General features: G+C 49.8%; 1 protein-coding gene across 1 annotated transcript; it reads left to right on the forward strand.

The window, feature by feature from the left end:
• The first annotated feature begins 7,722 nt into the window (after positions 1–7,722).
• Positions 7,723–15,052, forward strand: AEN (apoptosis enhancing nuclease). Its single transcript, XM_067555666.1, has 4 exons — positions 7,723–7,770; positions 8,506–9,307; positions 9,905–10,105; positions 10,525–15,052. Exons 2-4 carry the CDS (start codon positions 8,507–8,509, stop codon positions 10,726–10,728), a joined length of 1,206 nt encoding a protein of 401 aa, XP_067411767.1. The 5' UTR covers positions 7,723–7,770; position 8,506; the 3' UTR covers positions 10,729–15,052.
• The last annotated feature ends 880 nt before the right edge of the window (positions 15,053–15,932 follow it).

Here is a 15,932-nt window from a genome sequence, read left to right on the forward strand (position 1 = left end):
GCGGGATAGACGCTGAGTGGGCGAGCCGTGGATTGGATGCTGTGCTCGCTGGCCCTGTCCCTTATGGAAGACTAGTGATTTTGTTGTTCTATAGCTCATCTCATGACAACAAGTCACAGTCTGCCTTACGGTGCACGGCCTGCTCATCGACCCTGTGCCACGCACCTGCTGAAGCTGATGACTGCTACCCGCTTTCCTGCCAGCTCCCCACTCTTGTTCTATCCCACCTCTCTCTGGGGTACGGCAAGGTGAATGGAGTGCTTTAGGGGTACAATTCATGGATACCCTGGGGCAGCTGGATGCCTCTCTCTGTTTCTGATCACCTCAGTTGTTGCTTTTGTGAGCATCTCATGGGAAAGCAATGAGAGGGTGGGTCTGAAACCCATATGTACATCTGCCGGAGCAAGCAGCATCCAGCAACCCAACGCTGTTGTCACTGGGAACCTGCACTCCTTCCAGGGGCCTGATCAACAGTGATTCTGAGCACACCTTCAGAGGTGGGTCTCATAGTGGGGTCTGCGTATGTGCGTCTTCAAGGGGGGGTATGTGTGTAAGAGAGAGATCAGTCAACTTCCTGGGGTTGTGCGCATGTCCAGCCCTGTGCATCTGCACAGTCTTTGTCTCTCCAGGCTTGATGTGGGTCTCTGTGCACCTGCTCATTCATCTGCTCTCCTGTCTGCTACTCCCCATCCTACTCTCACTCCACTCCTGCCTTTCACTGCTTTTCATTCACCTCCTGCTCTATCCCCCCATGTAATTTGATCAGGTAGATGCAGGGGCTTGAAGGAAATGCCATTCACACTTTCTCCCTGCCGCAGGCTTCAGAATAGCTGTTCGTCTCCAGAACTCAAACCACAAACAAGTTCCATCGGGTTCTACTATCAACACTCAGACTCACATTGTTCAAGTGGCTTCAGAATCCCCTGTGATGCACTTCAAGTGTCTTCAATGAGAAGCAAATGAACATAACCATATCCGCTTCTCCAATCCCACACACAGCCTCTAATGAGCACACTCACTATTCACTTAGCTCCTACTTTTATCAAAGGCAGAACCTGGAATTTTGCAGTTACCATAGTTATTGGAACGACAGCAACAAAATACTCCATGGCAGTAATTTTAAGGGCAGCTCTCTCTCGCACACACACACACATGCTTCAAGGGTTTCCATTTGTGTCAGAGATACAAGGGACTGTACAGCAACATAACGCAGCCGCATGCAATACCTGTATGGATCATTTACATTAGCTATTGCTAAGCAGGATACTTGAATCACAAGCATTGCTACAATGGCGTGAATAACCACAGCTGCAATGAAATGCAGATGGAGACAGAAAAGCCACCCAAGATCGTCAGTGCTCTGTCACCAGTCAGGACAGCAGGTATGCGGGTGAGTTGGTGCCCTCTACTCATAAGCCATTGGAGGACTCAGCATCTCTTGGCTTTCCGGCAGCCTGGTTTCATGTCCTTGTATGTTTTCATCTTAAACGTCCATTTTTTGTCTCTTTCTCCATTTTAGAAAGCACGTGCCAGGGTCACAAGGCCAGCATTGCCTGGGCATCCAATCAGTGGAGTAGATCATGGGCATGCCATGGCCTCCTGAGTAGGCACCATCACCTAGGAATTGGGCTACAGTGACCCATGCCCCTTTCGGGAGGGTTGTATTAGTAGATTTTAAGGCCACAAGAGACCATTAGGACATCTAGTCTGACCTGTGCAACACAGGCCATAGATCCTCACCAATGAGTCCTGCTGCATCAAGCCCATAACTTCTGGTGGAGCTTTTTGAAAGACATCCAGTCTTTAAAGACTTTAAGTGATGGAGAATCTACCAGACCCTGTAGGGGAGACAAAGCCTTTAGGAATATGAAATAGGGGAAAGAAAACCTCCTGTCTTCCCCCGCCATTCTGCTCCCAGGACAATAGAGGCAGACGTTCGTCTTCTGACATGCCGACCAATGACAAATCGGCCCTGATGAAAGAACTGTGGCCAGTTAGCTTCTGACCCAGCTCACTGAATTGCAGTGCTGTGTACGAACATAGACTCATAGACTTTAAGGCCAGAAGGGACCATCCTGAGCATCTAGTCTGACCTCCTGCACACTGCAGGCCACAGAACCTCACCCATCCATTCCTCAGCCCAAAACCTCTGGCTGAGTTACTGCAGTGTTCATATCTTGATCTGAAGACTTCAAGTTACAAAGACTCCACCATTTATTCTAGTTGAAACCAGCAAGAGACATGTACTCCATGTTGCAGAGGAAGGCAAAAAAACCCACAGGGTCCCTGCCATTCTGATCTGGGGGAAAATCCCTTCCTGACCCCAAATCTGGTGATCAGTTATACCCTGAACATGTGGGCAAGACCCACCAGCCAGACCCCTAGGAAAGAATTCTCTTAGTAACTCAGAGCCCTCTCCATCTAGTGTCCCATCTCTGGCTGCTGGAGATATTTGCTAACAGCAGCCATGGATGGGCCATATGCCATTGTCGGCAATCTCATCGAACCATCTCCTGCATAAACTTATCAAGCTCAGTCTTAAAACAAGTTACGTTTTATACCTCCACTACTCCCCTGGAAGGTTGTTCCAGAACTTCACTCCTCTGATGGTTAGAATCTGTTGTCTAATTTCAAGTCTAAACTTATTGAAGGCCAGTTTATAGCCATTTGTTCTTGTGCCAACATTGGCCCTTAACTTAGATAACTCCTCTCTGTCCCTGGTGTTTATCCCTCTGATGTATTTGTAGAGAACAATCTGTATCTCCCCTCTGCCTTTGTTTTGTTAGGTTAAACAAGCTAGGCTAAACGTGGAACCCATGCTTCCCCATCCACAGATGGATGCTGATCACAGTGTGTGAGGGGGAGGGGGAGGTATTACTTATCTATTTATTACTGCTGGCATCCCCAATTTACCCTACACTTTCCCAACATAGAAGCATGATTCTTGCTGCAAGGAGCTCACAGTAGAATTGTAGGCAAAATGCTGCCCTTTACTATAATAGGATGGGTCTGCCCCTTTGTTTCTTCGGGAGGAATGGAGGGAAGGACCGAGGAGACAGAGAGACAGTATGGGAGGAGTGGGGGGGGAGAGTTAACAGAGAGCAGTGAAAACAGAGGCAAGCAAGGAAAACAGAGCTGGTCCAGTGGGGTGGGCAGGCAATGAAGGGGGTTAGGAGGAAAGGGAGGAAAAGAGACGTTGCTTTCCAGAGACAAATGGGGAGGAGACAGACAGGAGTTTTAGCTTGGAGGTAGAGACTGAGCAGGGGATGGAAGGAGTAGAGAACAGAATCAAGAAGTGGGAGGAGGTCAGGTGGGATCAAGGAAACACGCAGGCCGTCTGGGACCCATGACGGAGCTGACTGGCATCTTTTGTCTAAACCTTATTTCCAACAAAAATTGTTGGGTTTTGTTGTTTGTTTGACTGCAGTGGACATTTTCATTGAACTGTTTTCTGGTCAAAATTTTTCAGTTTTTCAATGAAAACCCCCAATTATTTTGGGCCTTTTCCTTACATCTTTTCCAGGAGGGAATAAAGGAAAGAAACAGGCACGCGGATGGATGGGGAGGGGGCACCGTTGATTTTGGTTTTCATTTAGTCCGAAAAATTCCACAAAGTATTTCTGAACAAAGCATTCTTTTTTCTTGTTTCGCTCCGAATGTTTCACGGAAAGAACAGAGCAATTTCCAAGCTGCTGTGCTGAATTCAGGTTCCTTTCGTTGACTGTGCTTTCCTGGCCATCACCCTTGTTCTCCACACTTGTGGGAAGAGGTGGCTATTTGGAGTCCTTGTTCTACCAAGCCCTGCCAGCTCCTCCGGATTCTATAGTTAAATAACTGGCAGGCCCCCTTTCCCTCAACTAGCCCCAAATTCACTAGGATGTGTACACAGCCCCGCCTGCCCTGTGGGCCTGTCTGCCTCACATCAAGACCTGGCATCCCACAGCAAACAATTCCATTTCAATAGCCGTTCCTTTCTGAGAGCCCCCAGCAGGCATCTGTCCCTATTAGAAATCTTATTTGCACTGGAGGAGAGTGCAAATTACAGTCTCTCTCTTAGACATAGATTGCAATGCAGGCAGAGGCTGAGAGCAGAAGCTGCCATTGTTAATAAGGGGTGAGCAGGCGGGGCGGTAAGGAGCTCTGGGTGGCAAATAAAGAAATACAGTAACTGTCTGATGTAGCTAAGGCGGGAGCTGTGGCCTTTCGAGCACACCGAAGCAGCGTCTGAGAGCCCCAACAGCGCAGGAACAACAGAAGCGATGCAACAGGCTGTCGCATGATGCTGGGCTCGCTCCCTTTTGTCTCGATTCATAAGGCAGCAATCGAGTGGGAGATGCTGCTGTTTGACAGATACTGTGGATGGACAGATACTGCAGTGCGGCTAGAAGACACAGATACTGCAGCAGAGAAAGACGCAGCCTCAGCGGGTTCAGGGTGGTTAGCTGAAAGCGCTTGGAGGAGCTGTTCAAGGTTCTTCAGCTGAAGGGTTACCAGCAAGTCCCAGCCAGCGTTTCCTGTCTGACCTTTGCAAGCACCTGCCCTGTCTCTCTTTGTCTCCCTCACACCTGCTACCCGAGAAGTATGTAGACACATGCGAACTCGCCATACATGGCCAGGGCACAGAGCTGCCCTCTGCCTTGTGAATGGAAGACAGGGAGTGATGGGAAGGAATAACACACAATGAGAGCCAATTTTCAATTAATCGGAAACAGGCTGAGCTGTTAATGGAAGCCCCCTGGTGGCCTGACAACATGCGGAGAGCACAGCTGGCCCCAACCCTGGTCCTTGATGCCGGAGTGAAGCACCGAGTCCTTTCCTAAATCTACACACATCCCGGTAAAGGGCCATTCCTGCCCTTTCAGGCCTGGCTAAGATTCTGTGGGTGCTGCAAGATGTGCAAAGAGGGCTCGTGGCTGTGACAGCTCCTACCCAGGCTGACCTGCTACCAGCAGGACATGAGTATCCCAGTGCTGGACTCAGAGGCACGACTGCCGCACTGGGGAGTCTGTTAACTCACTAAGCTGGCTCTGCTAGTAGGACATCAGTTAGCAAAGAACAAGCAGATGGCAAAGGTCTGTGTATGTCTAAAGGTGCATTACCTAAAGGCCGTTGGGGGATATGCATTATATTTTTTCTTACCTGCTCCACTGCCTATACCACACAGCTCTGCTGATGCAGCCTAGTCATGACCTGCAGCACCCCCTGCTACTCCAGTCTCCACCACACGTACTCCCCCTACTCCACCCCTGTACCTCAGCCCCCAGCCACAGTTTCCCCTCCTATTTCAGACCTGACAAACCAATTGAGTAATATTGTGGGCCCAGTTCAACAACCTGTCTAATCCCCTCCTGCGGACTCACTAATCTGCACTTTGTGGCGTAAGAGAGTCATTTAGGTGAGTGCAAGAGAAAACGTCTTTGCCTGGCTTAAGAGGTTCTAAATTACCCGTGTACCATGTCTAATGCAGCAGTGAGCTTTGGGTGGCCTGTTTAGGTGCATACAGATGAGCATCTGACACAGCAGTCAAAGGCTAATTTGATTAGCCTGACCCATTCCCTCTGCTTGGTGGGTGGTTGCATTATAGTCCATTTGATGCCTAAGGCACTTCCCTGTGAGGTCAGTTCACTTCTTTGCTACCCTGACTGGGGTAAATGCATTTCATTCAACTCAGCCACCATAAAGTAGGAGTAAAAACCAGAACCACTGCAAAGACAAGAACCTGCATGTTACCCCGAGCTGAGCTTTCCTGGGGACAAAAATGAGAAATTAGAGGAAGAAACAGATGAAGCAGAGGAGTGCTGTGAATCGCCCTCTCCTGGACATAATTGATCACTGCATGAAACGCCAAATGTATGAGGGAAAAATTTTGATTAAAACCATCAGAAAAGCTTGATGGGAAATGGAACCGTTGCTTCTCTAGTGTCCCTGGTGTACCAGGGAAGTCCACCCACATGATGACAGGGTGGAGAATGCACTCACCATCTCAGTGACCCATAGAAGTCTTTGTCACTGTGACACTCACTATAGCTTGTCATAGCAGTAAAAGATCATTGTCTTGAATTTTATTACAAAATCAATGATGAAAGCTACTAGCTTGGAGCTGCCCATGACTCCCAAGGTCTACGTGTTAGAAGAGAGACCAGCCCTTAACTGACAAATATCGGAGCGTGACATGCATAGTCCAAACGGTGCACTGGGGCCTGTTTCTGTTGCACAAGCAGGTTTCTTGTTTCAGGAGAATGCTGACCTGCTCCAAAAGCCCTGAGCTCCTTGGACATCAGACGAGAAGCAGGGCTCAACTTCACCCAGCTCTACTTTGGATTGACCTGGTTGTCCTGAGCAGCATTCGGCATGCAAGATAGGATGAAAAGACTAAAGCCCCATATACACTAAAAATGTGACTACCTTGGGGCAGCTGGCTGCAACAAAGTTTGGTACAGTCCACACAGGGGAGACTAAACTTTGTCTGCATTCATTTTAGGTGATCTCTAGGTCTCTTTCTGAAGGAGATGCCATCAGGTGATGGGCTTAGTATAAAAACAAAATAGAGCGGAATGAGCTTGTCTGCACAGGAAAGTTTGACCAGTTATACTGGTATCATTATATTGATATAGTGCAAATGATAGTTATACCAGGATAAGCGCTCTGCTATTCTTATGATTATATCCTTGTATGTTATACTCTGATTCCAGTGTCAGAATGGCTTTTTTCAGTTCAGCTTAACCCCTGCCCTGTCCAACCGACATAAGACCGAAAAAGGTGCCCCACTGCTGAACTGAGTGTGTGTGTGTGGAGGGGGAGTGTGTATGGGGTTAGGGTGTTACACCAGTAGAAACTACATCCGTTTAAATTCCCACTTTATCTTATACCCCAATGTAGATAACAGTGTAAACCCCTTGGGCCAGGGTCCCTCTTTTTATTGTTTGTGCACGGGGGTTTGTGTTTGTGTAGGAGGACTGGACCTGTCCAGGTTTTCCCAGGACCTTCCCTTTTCTGAGGTGGCCGTCCTGGGAATGCTGTACCGGTGCTGAGTACACGTTGCCAGCTGTCCGGTTTTATCGGCTGGCCCCAGAGAGCCCAGCTGTTTGTACCTCAGAGGTGGCAGCCCCCTACCTCGACTATCGCAGCCGTGACCCTGGGTGTTACTGCAACACTCAGGAAGAGCAATAATGTATAACTTGCCCCGAGCCCCATGCATCCCTGGGGTAAGACATCCGCTCTCTGCTCCCCCGCAGCTTCGCTATGCCACAAGGACAAGCGGGAGCCCTGAAAGCAGTGCTCCCCGCCCCCCGCAAGGGCCAACGGGCCCAGGCTGCTGCTAGCGGGGGACTTCGCAGCAGATCTCCCGGGGAATCGAGGTCTCTCGTATTCCCCGCGGTGCAGAGTCCGTGGAACCCGGCCACCCAGCCCTCCCGCGGCCAGGGCCTGCTCCGCACCCCGCAGCTGGGCAGGGAGCCCGGGCACACGGCGCTGCTGCGCCCGCCTGCTCCCGCAGGCTCCCATCCAACTACAGGAGCCCCTGGCCCGAGACACGCGCCCGACGCCCCGGGAACCGAGCGCTCAGGGAACCGGCCCCACGCCGGAGAAGGAGCAAATAGCCCGGCCACGCCCCTTCATGCAAATCGTCTCCTGCCCTCTGCCCGCGGAGCCAATAGGCGGAGAGGGGGCGGAGCGTGTCGGCAGGACTTGCCCGGGCATGTGAGTGACACCCATTGCAGCTGCTTCCGGGAAAGCCACGTGTGGGGAAGGGGCGCCGGGTCCGCTGGCCGGGTAAGGCGGGGGGCTGGGACGGAGAAGGGGGGACGGGGGTCGGGCAGGGACAAAGACGGAGCTGGGTGCGGGCCGGCCGAGGCGGGAAGGAGGGTGATCAGGGCCGGGCTGGAGGTAGGGGTCAGAGGGGCCGGGAACCCGAGGATCTCCTTCTTGCTGCGCCTGTCTTAGTCCTTCCATCCTCGGCCTCTGGCCAGAGCTGGCCCCACAGAGCCAAGCGAGTGGGGCTGGAATGAGAGTCCACCTTGGTCGTGCCAGTCTCTTTTCCCCTGCCCCTCCCCCCTCTCGTGGCGGTCCGACCCCACCGTGCCTGGGGTAGAGCTGCCCCCTAGGCCCGTGGTATGATTGCTGCAGGCCCTGCCTGTGCTCTGGGGCAGGGCGGGGGCTGTGTCCAGCAAGGCCTGACCGAATGACCAGCCATGGAACATGCACCATGGTAAGCCCCGGACATGAAGAAGAGCTCTGTGTAGCTTGCAAGCTGGTCTCTTTCACCAAGAGAAGTTGGTCCAATAAAAGATACTATTCCCCCCCTCCCCCTCCTACACCCACCTTGTGTCTCTAATATCCTGGGACCCACAGGGCTACAACAACACTGCATGTGTAAACCCCAGGCAGGCACATCATGAGATAACTCCACTTTCCCATGGGAGTAGGATAGTTCCCCTCAAGTGCAGGCAGGGGGCAGCTCTAGGTGCCAGGCACTGACTAACCCTGTGGTGTGGGTTTCTTTGGCAGGATGCCTTCCGGCCAAGGTCTAACGCCAGGTGTCGTGAGCCCGGCAAAGAAGACCTATGAGGTGGGACAGAAGGGGTTTGATGGCCAGTTTCTCGGGTATCCCAACTCCCGATGGGATCTGTGCTGCCCTCGGTCCAAAGCCCAGCTGGCCTGCAGAGCAGATGTGGACAATCCCAGCTTGCTGCGGAGCCAGAATAAAAAGAAGAGCCGGAAGCACCAGCGGTTTATGGAGCGCAGGGCTTTGCTGGAGCAGAGGGGGCTGTTGAGACCCAAAGAGGGACACAGGACTGAGGCAATGGCATTCAGGCTACCCAACGAGGGCCTGATAAATCAGGAAGCCAGCAGATGTGGCCAGCCAGCCAGTGAGAATGTATCATCTACCATGAACAATCCATCTGGGGGGAAGGTCCATGTGAAGTTCACAAAGCTTAAGCAGGCTCTCTTGCAGTCTCTGCCCGTCCCTTCAGAGAGCGCAGCTGGGCAATGCTCCCCTTCACTTTCCCAAGACTCAGACAGCAGGTTACCTTCGCCCGGCAGCTGTAACTCCGGCAGAGCTTCCTTATCCTGCTCACTGCAGAGACCTGGGAAATGTGTGGCCGTTGATTGTGAGATGGTGGGCACAGGCCCCGGCGGGAAGCTGAGTGAGCTGGCGCGGTGCACGGTGGTAGACTACAACGGAGACGTAGTCTATGACAAATACATCCGGCCGGAGCTTCCCATCATGGACTACAGGACTCGCTGGAGTGGGATCACCAAGCAACACATGCAGAACGCTACCCCGTTCAGTGCCGCACAGAGAGAGGTGAGCGAGAGGTGCACTGTGTGTTTCTCTACAGTCTGAACAAGGGCTAGATTTTGATCCCTCGCTGAGCAGCTGTCAGTGCACTGCTCTTCCTTCTGCCGAGATCCAAGGCTGTCACTGTTCCAAAACCAACTGGTAGGTGGCATGCAAACAACCAGAGTCTGTCACCTGCCCCCCCTCTAGACTTTCCCATGAAATATTAGACAACCAGCATGGTCTAGAGATGTGAACAGGGAACTAGGAGCCAGGAACATCTGGTTTCTAATCCTTGCTCTGAATTTAGCTTGCTGTGTGTCAGCTTTGAGTGAGAGATTCTGTACGTCTACGTTTCTTCCCCCATTTTTCTCCCCTTCCCCAAATTTCCAACCTGCCCTGAAACCAGAGGCACTTGGAACTGGGCTTCTCTGGGAAATGTATCCCTCCTTCTTTGGTTGTGATTGGATAGCTATCAGGGGATAGTTGGGATCTGTGACATCAGAGAGGTATGACTAGATGTGGGATTAGATAGAGCAGGAGAAACCAAAGTCAAGGAAGAACTTTTAAATCCCTCTTTTATTCTTGCTGTGACGCCTGATTAACCACCTCTGACACTTCCAGATCCTGAAGATCTTGAAAGACAAGATTGTGGTGGGACACGCCATCCACAATGACTTCCGAGCCCTGAAATATTTTCACCCCAAAAGCCGGACTCGAGACACCAGTCGAATCCCTTTGCTGAACCGGAAGGCAGGACTCCCAGTGAAAGTCAGTGCCTCTCTCAAGAGCCTGGCAAGGCAGCTGCTCCACAAACGGATTCAGGTAAGGGGCCTTCTGGGAATGGAAAGCAGGATTTGGGGAGATTTTAACCCCGTCACTGCTGATATGGCTATGGCTGTACTGGGATCTGTGTGGGCTGACCCACTGGGCATAAGAGTCTGCGTGTGAGAGGCAGGATGGTCCAGTGGTTAGGGCACTAGCTGGGATGTGAGAGACCTGGCTTCAATTCCCTGCTTCACCACAGACTTCCTATGTGGTGATGGAGGGGCAGAAAGTACTTCCAATAGGCTGACACGTGCAGATCTGATTGCAAAATAGAGGCCCTGGTGTGTTCGAAGTCTGACGGACACTGATCTAACCCCCTTGCTGTTGCTCTGGTGGAAAAAGCTGTGGTTGGGAGCTTGGCTCTGGGGCCTTCACCAACCCTCTACTCTAGTGTGGCTTTTTCTCTTTGCTCTCAGGTTGGCCGGAAGGGACACTCGTCAGTGGAGGATGCTCGGACTTCTATGGAGCTTTACAGGCTGGTGGAGACCCAGTGGGAGCAGGAACTTGCCAGCAGCCTCCCCTCCAGTCCCCCTAGCACTTCTACAGACAGCTGCACAGACAGTGACCACTACATGGAAGACCAGTACTGGCCCCAGGACCTGAATAGAGACTGCAAATGAAATGCTCAGTCTCCATCTTCTCCTTGAGGGTTTTTCCTCCCAATAGAAAACCGCTGTTGGCTCCTATTTAATCTTTCCTCCCCCAAGGTTTGCTCCCCAAACGTTGCAGCATGGTGGTGGTGCGTGAGAGTGACATTGATCAATCCACTGCACGGCCCGAGCTGGACAAAAAGCAAACATAAGATGAGAAAATAAGACACCTTAAATACTTCCTGCTTTATTAACTTAGTGTTAGAGAAGGGAATTAAAACCGACCTGGTTCTCACCTGCCAGTGCCCCGTAGTGCCCTTCCCCTGTTGGAACACCACAGAGAACTAATTGCACACCTCTGCCTTTCATTGGCTGCTATGGTGCCTGCACTGGTGTGCTGGTTGGCCATAACTTATGCTGCAAAGCATGAAGGGGGGAGACTTTGTCTAGTAGGTGTGGCAAGCAGGAGGGGTAAGAGGGCAGTCCAGGGCTTCCAGCGAGTGCAGCCCCACGGATGGCCTGGAGTGCTGTAGACTAAAGAGAAATTCTGGGACCTTGTTCCCTATGTGCTCCCTAATTCCCACTGCAGATGAACATCTCCAGGAAGGCTGATCTCTTTCGCACCCTGCCAAAAGGCCCTTCGATCTATGGCAAAGGAAATGTGATGACATTTTTCTCAATGTCAGGGTCAACCTGCTGCTGTCATTCCTGAGCTGTGGGTGTTTCCAGTTCTGTGGGCAGAGAAGATGTTAATGACACTTGAGGTATGTCGACACTGCAGTAAAACACCCTGCTTAGGCTTCTGGGGCTATAAAACTGCAGTGTAGACATTCAGGCTCTGGGACCCTACAAGGCCCTTTGACCCTGATTCTTAGTTGTTCCATTTCTGTCCCAAATGCAATTCCAAGGTGGCTCTAAGCCATTTTTGTGCTCTCCAGACTCCAGGGACAGCAGTGGCATGGCCTGCCTGCCTCCTCATTAGAGCATAGGGCTGCTGTAACTTACACTGGGCTACCCAGGGCTGTAGAACAACAAATAATGGGGCCCTTAAATCCAAGTCTGGATCAAGTGCAATGTCCTGCTTTTTAGGCAGCTTCCCTGTGGGTTTGACTGACAGCAAGCAGACTTGGCCCCAGCTTGGCACAGCTTGTGGCTCCCAGATTAGAATCCAGAAGAGGCCTAGCTCCTTTCAGACCCGTGCTCCTGTGTTAATTATGTCAGATGTACCCTATCTGGGCAGACACAAGGATTATTTCTCTAGGCTGCACCTTGTGTCCCACAGCACTTCAACAGGATGGATGTGTGATTGCAATGGCATTTTGCCCTGTCTGTGATCACACCATCCTTCAACACTGTGAAACTCTGGGACTTTCAGTTAAGTGACATTCGGGGCTCCACCACAGCCTCTGTGTGTTGCCCCTGGGCTCTGTATCTGGACTCTTCCTTGGCCTGTGGGTATCTAATAGATTTGGAGCTGGGAGGGGGGAAGCTCCCTTATGTTCTCACAGTGGGACATGAGGAGCATGGGAGGGAAAAGCTCTACACTCCCATTCCCAGGGGGGGGATATTCAACTCCTTGCAGTGTATGTGCATCAGGCACTGCTAGGACCAAGCAGGGTAGGGTTGTCCTGCTGGCTAATCAATTTGATTCTGAGTTAATGGGCGACTAGTGGAATATCCACACAGCAGGTTCTAACCAAGGTTAGCACCCTGCTGGGGTATAGAACTGTGACACATGCTCCCTTCTGCCCCGCTCTTCCTAGATGTGCCTGTGCTTTTAAGTTCTATGACCTTTATATGCGTACCGCTGCGCTCTGAGCCTCCAGCGCTGACTCTTCTCGGGTTGAGTGAAAGGATCAAAGCAATGGGAAATGCTTCAAATCTGATTTCCATGATAGCAATCAGCGGTATGCTTTAAAAGGCTAAATGTTTCTCTGGCAGAGCTCGGGCTAGTGTGTCTCTGGTGGGGACTCTGAATTAAGCACCAGGAAATCCCAGGCAGTGCATTTTCCTCCATTCTAACCTGCCTCAGGTGGTCATGTTAGTTAAAGTTACTCAGCCTAGCTCCAAGTGCAATGATCGTCTGGAATTGCTCTGCCCAGTGCCCTATCGCTGTTACAGATGAAACTCACTCACAGAAATAAGCCAGAGTTGTGCAGTTAACTGTTTTATTGTGCCATTGCCAGTCAGAAAGCTTTGTAAGCAGGACCCTAAAGCCAATTCGTAACAGCCTGTGTGGGGCGGAGACAGCCATGGCGTTCAGACTGTTCTATGCTAAGGGAATTTGACTTTTTGTTCTTTCTCTGTCCCTCCTCCCATCCATTACCCCTCCCTCCGCTATATTTAATTGTTTTTGGGGAGATGGAATTTGTGAGGTTAGGGAAGAGGAAGGGGTACCAGGATGACTATAGGTCTCATGTACTTCCAACCATTCAGCTGTGGTACTTTGCTCTGTGGCTGATGGCTTCCTTTGTGCTTCCCTCACTGGTTTTGTGTCTCCTTCCGGGGCAGTTTGAATATAGAGGATGGGAACCAGCCACTTTGCCTGGATCATGTTCCTTTCCGCTCAGCGAGGCTGTGTTTGAAGAGAAGAATGTCCATATGTGCTCTCTGCAGAAACGGGGCAGGAGAATGCAGATTATCCAGTTGTGCAGTCTTCCTCTCAATGTCGTGCTTGGCCCAAGAGTCGACCCCATCCAGTAGGAAAAAAGATTCTAGTCTTGTCTTTGAGGATGCTCCCAGGGAAAGTGCTGCACTATGGTCTTCCTGAATTTGCAGTCTCACAGGCTGAGAGAAAGTGTGAGGTTTCCTCCATACAATTCACACTTTGGTTTGGGCAGTGGTTTAACATGGTCCCATTGAAACAATAAAACAGGTGGAAGTTCAGAACCCAACTTCATAGCCTCGGGCAAGGAGCTCCCTATTCCGGGCACCAGGGTTGAGGTGAACAAACAAAACCCAGAGTCTCAATTCTCTCTCTCTCTCTCTCTCTCTCGACATAGGGTAGAGTGTGTAGCTTAATGCTAGAGATTTAAAATGAAATATTTATATAATATATTTGTCAAACTATGAAACTTACTGGTGAAACCTGTGTCTGTCTTGATTGAGCCTCTGTGATCTCTTACTGCTTAAGGTGAGGGTATGATCTTATACTGTAGTAAGGAGCAAGATTTTTCAGAGTATTTGCCAGTCACCATCTGATGTGCACATAATGTAAAAACTGACTGCAAACAGGTCTCTTAAAACAAGTCACTTTCTATGTATAGACCAAATCAATAGCAGCCTTAATTTAAAATGCTGTTCAAAGGTGAGCCCATGGGGAAGGAATTTCCTGCCTCTGAGTTCATCTGCTCTGTGTGCTCCTTGGTTCATGCCCCATCCCAAACGGCTAGGCCCTGATCCTTTTCCCCAAGACAACTTTACAGTGGATTCTCCCCTTTAGAAGGTACACATATACCAAATGAATGTCATATTTTCTAAAGACTTACTTAGGAGAGGATCCCATTACTCACCAATTTCTTAGCCACAGCCATAAAAATGCAACACAAGTAGTTTCTGGTATGTTCCTCTTATTCAAACAGAGAGAGCGAGAGCAGCAGTAGCCGTTATTGAAGGGCTGCACTAGGGGAAGGTTGCCCTATAACTAGTACTTCTCAATTGCTGAGAAGCAGCAGGGGTGACTCCTGTTAAAGATGGTGACCTCTAAAATCTGGCTCTTCTGATTGTGAAAAGAACACCATTGCCTTGAAATGGAATCATGTCGGAACACGTGAATCAGATTAGCTTCAGGTCCTCCACCTGCCAGTGACGGGTTTTACAATGGCATTTTCCTGGTTTTGCAATGGATGGTGGCTTCCTGTTTCCAAAGGCTAGTGGATGTTTAAAGAGATTCCACACCTACTCCGGGAGGAAGTGTTTACCACACCCCAGCCGGGCCTCCTTCACCTTGCAGAATGAAGGTGGTGTGGGGGGGATGCTGGTGGGTCTGACAAATAACACCTCTGCTTTAAAGAGAAGGCATCTCTTACCAGAATATTTGCCACTCTTGCTCGTAAAACAAAACAAACTGCCTTGCTCACCTGTTGTAAGAATGAGGTGAATTTTGCAAGGGGTGGGAGGCTCACACAGCCTTATTTCCCCACAGCTAATAATTATGTGAGTCACACACACATTTGGTAGGATGATTTTATTTCATCTTCGCCTGCCCTTCCCGTCTCCCAGAAAAAAGCTTTGCTTAAAGGAAAACTGCAGTCATTTTGATAACTGCATTAGATGAGTGCAGAAAAATGAACTTAATTGGAATATGGCAGGTGAACCAGGCAGGCTCAGTGCTGTAGCTATAAATACCTGCAAATATTTCAAGATCTCCATTTATGTGAATTGGGAGCCTTTATGAGTCCTGGGGGATGCTTTCAAAATGATAATTCCACGATGAAAAGCATCATAATGAGACGAGGGTGCTAATATTGCAAAACAGGATTTGTGAATATCTGAATAGTGGTGTGCAGTGACACGTTATGGGGCTTTTTGTTCACTTTGCCACCAACATTTAAGCAAATAGGTTTTTGTTCACATAAGGGGGAGTGAGAACGGCTCTTCTTTATGCAAATACCTGTGTTTGCACATCAACAAGGGATTTGTGTGTCAATACAAGAATTCACTGTTCAAGCCAGAAGTGCTTTCTCCCTGCTGACAGTCCAATCATCGAGTGCAAACACTGCCATATGAGTGAGGTGACCAGTTACCCAGCACTAATTGTGAATAAGCAGAGAGAGTTGCAGGAGGTAGTTTGTGAATAATTTGTAGACTAAAATGTTCTGTATTGAGACAAAGTACAATGAATACATTTACCAAACTATTTGCAGATAACTCAGCATCAGAAAAGAGGGCTATTTTCAGACAAATTTCTCTGAGTAGTTTGCCTGGCACTTAATGTTAGAAGCCATAAAAATGTCTACAACAGAGATCTCTCAAGATAGAAAAATCAGAACTGCAGTGACGTGCACCTTGTGCTGTCCTCAACCTTTCCTCCCTTGGCTACGAAAGATTCAGAAGGACCTTGAGACTCATCAGAAAAACCTTGAAAATTATACAGAATTTGTCTAAAAAGCGCTGTGAAGATCTGCATGCTATCCTTTTTAGCTCCAGCTGCAGTTCTTGTATTCCTGTCTCAGCAGAGGTCACCAGCCTTGAGTTCGTGTTGTTTCCTCTCTTATTTCACTTAAGAAAAAGAA

Source organism: Emydura macquarii, unplaced genomic scaffold (assembly GCF_026122565.2).
Source record: "Emydura macquarii macquarii isolate MOO-44397 ecotype Brisbane River unplaced genomic scaffold, CSIRO-AGI_Emac_v2 contig_1644, whole genome shotgun sequence".
Taxonomy (NCBI): domain Eukaryota; kingdom Metazoa; phylum Chordata; order Testudines; family Chelidae; genus Emydura; species Emydura macquarii.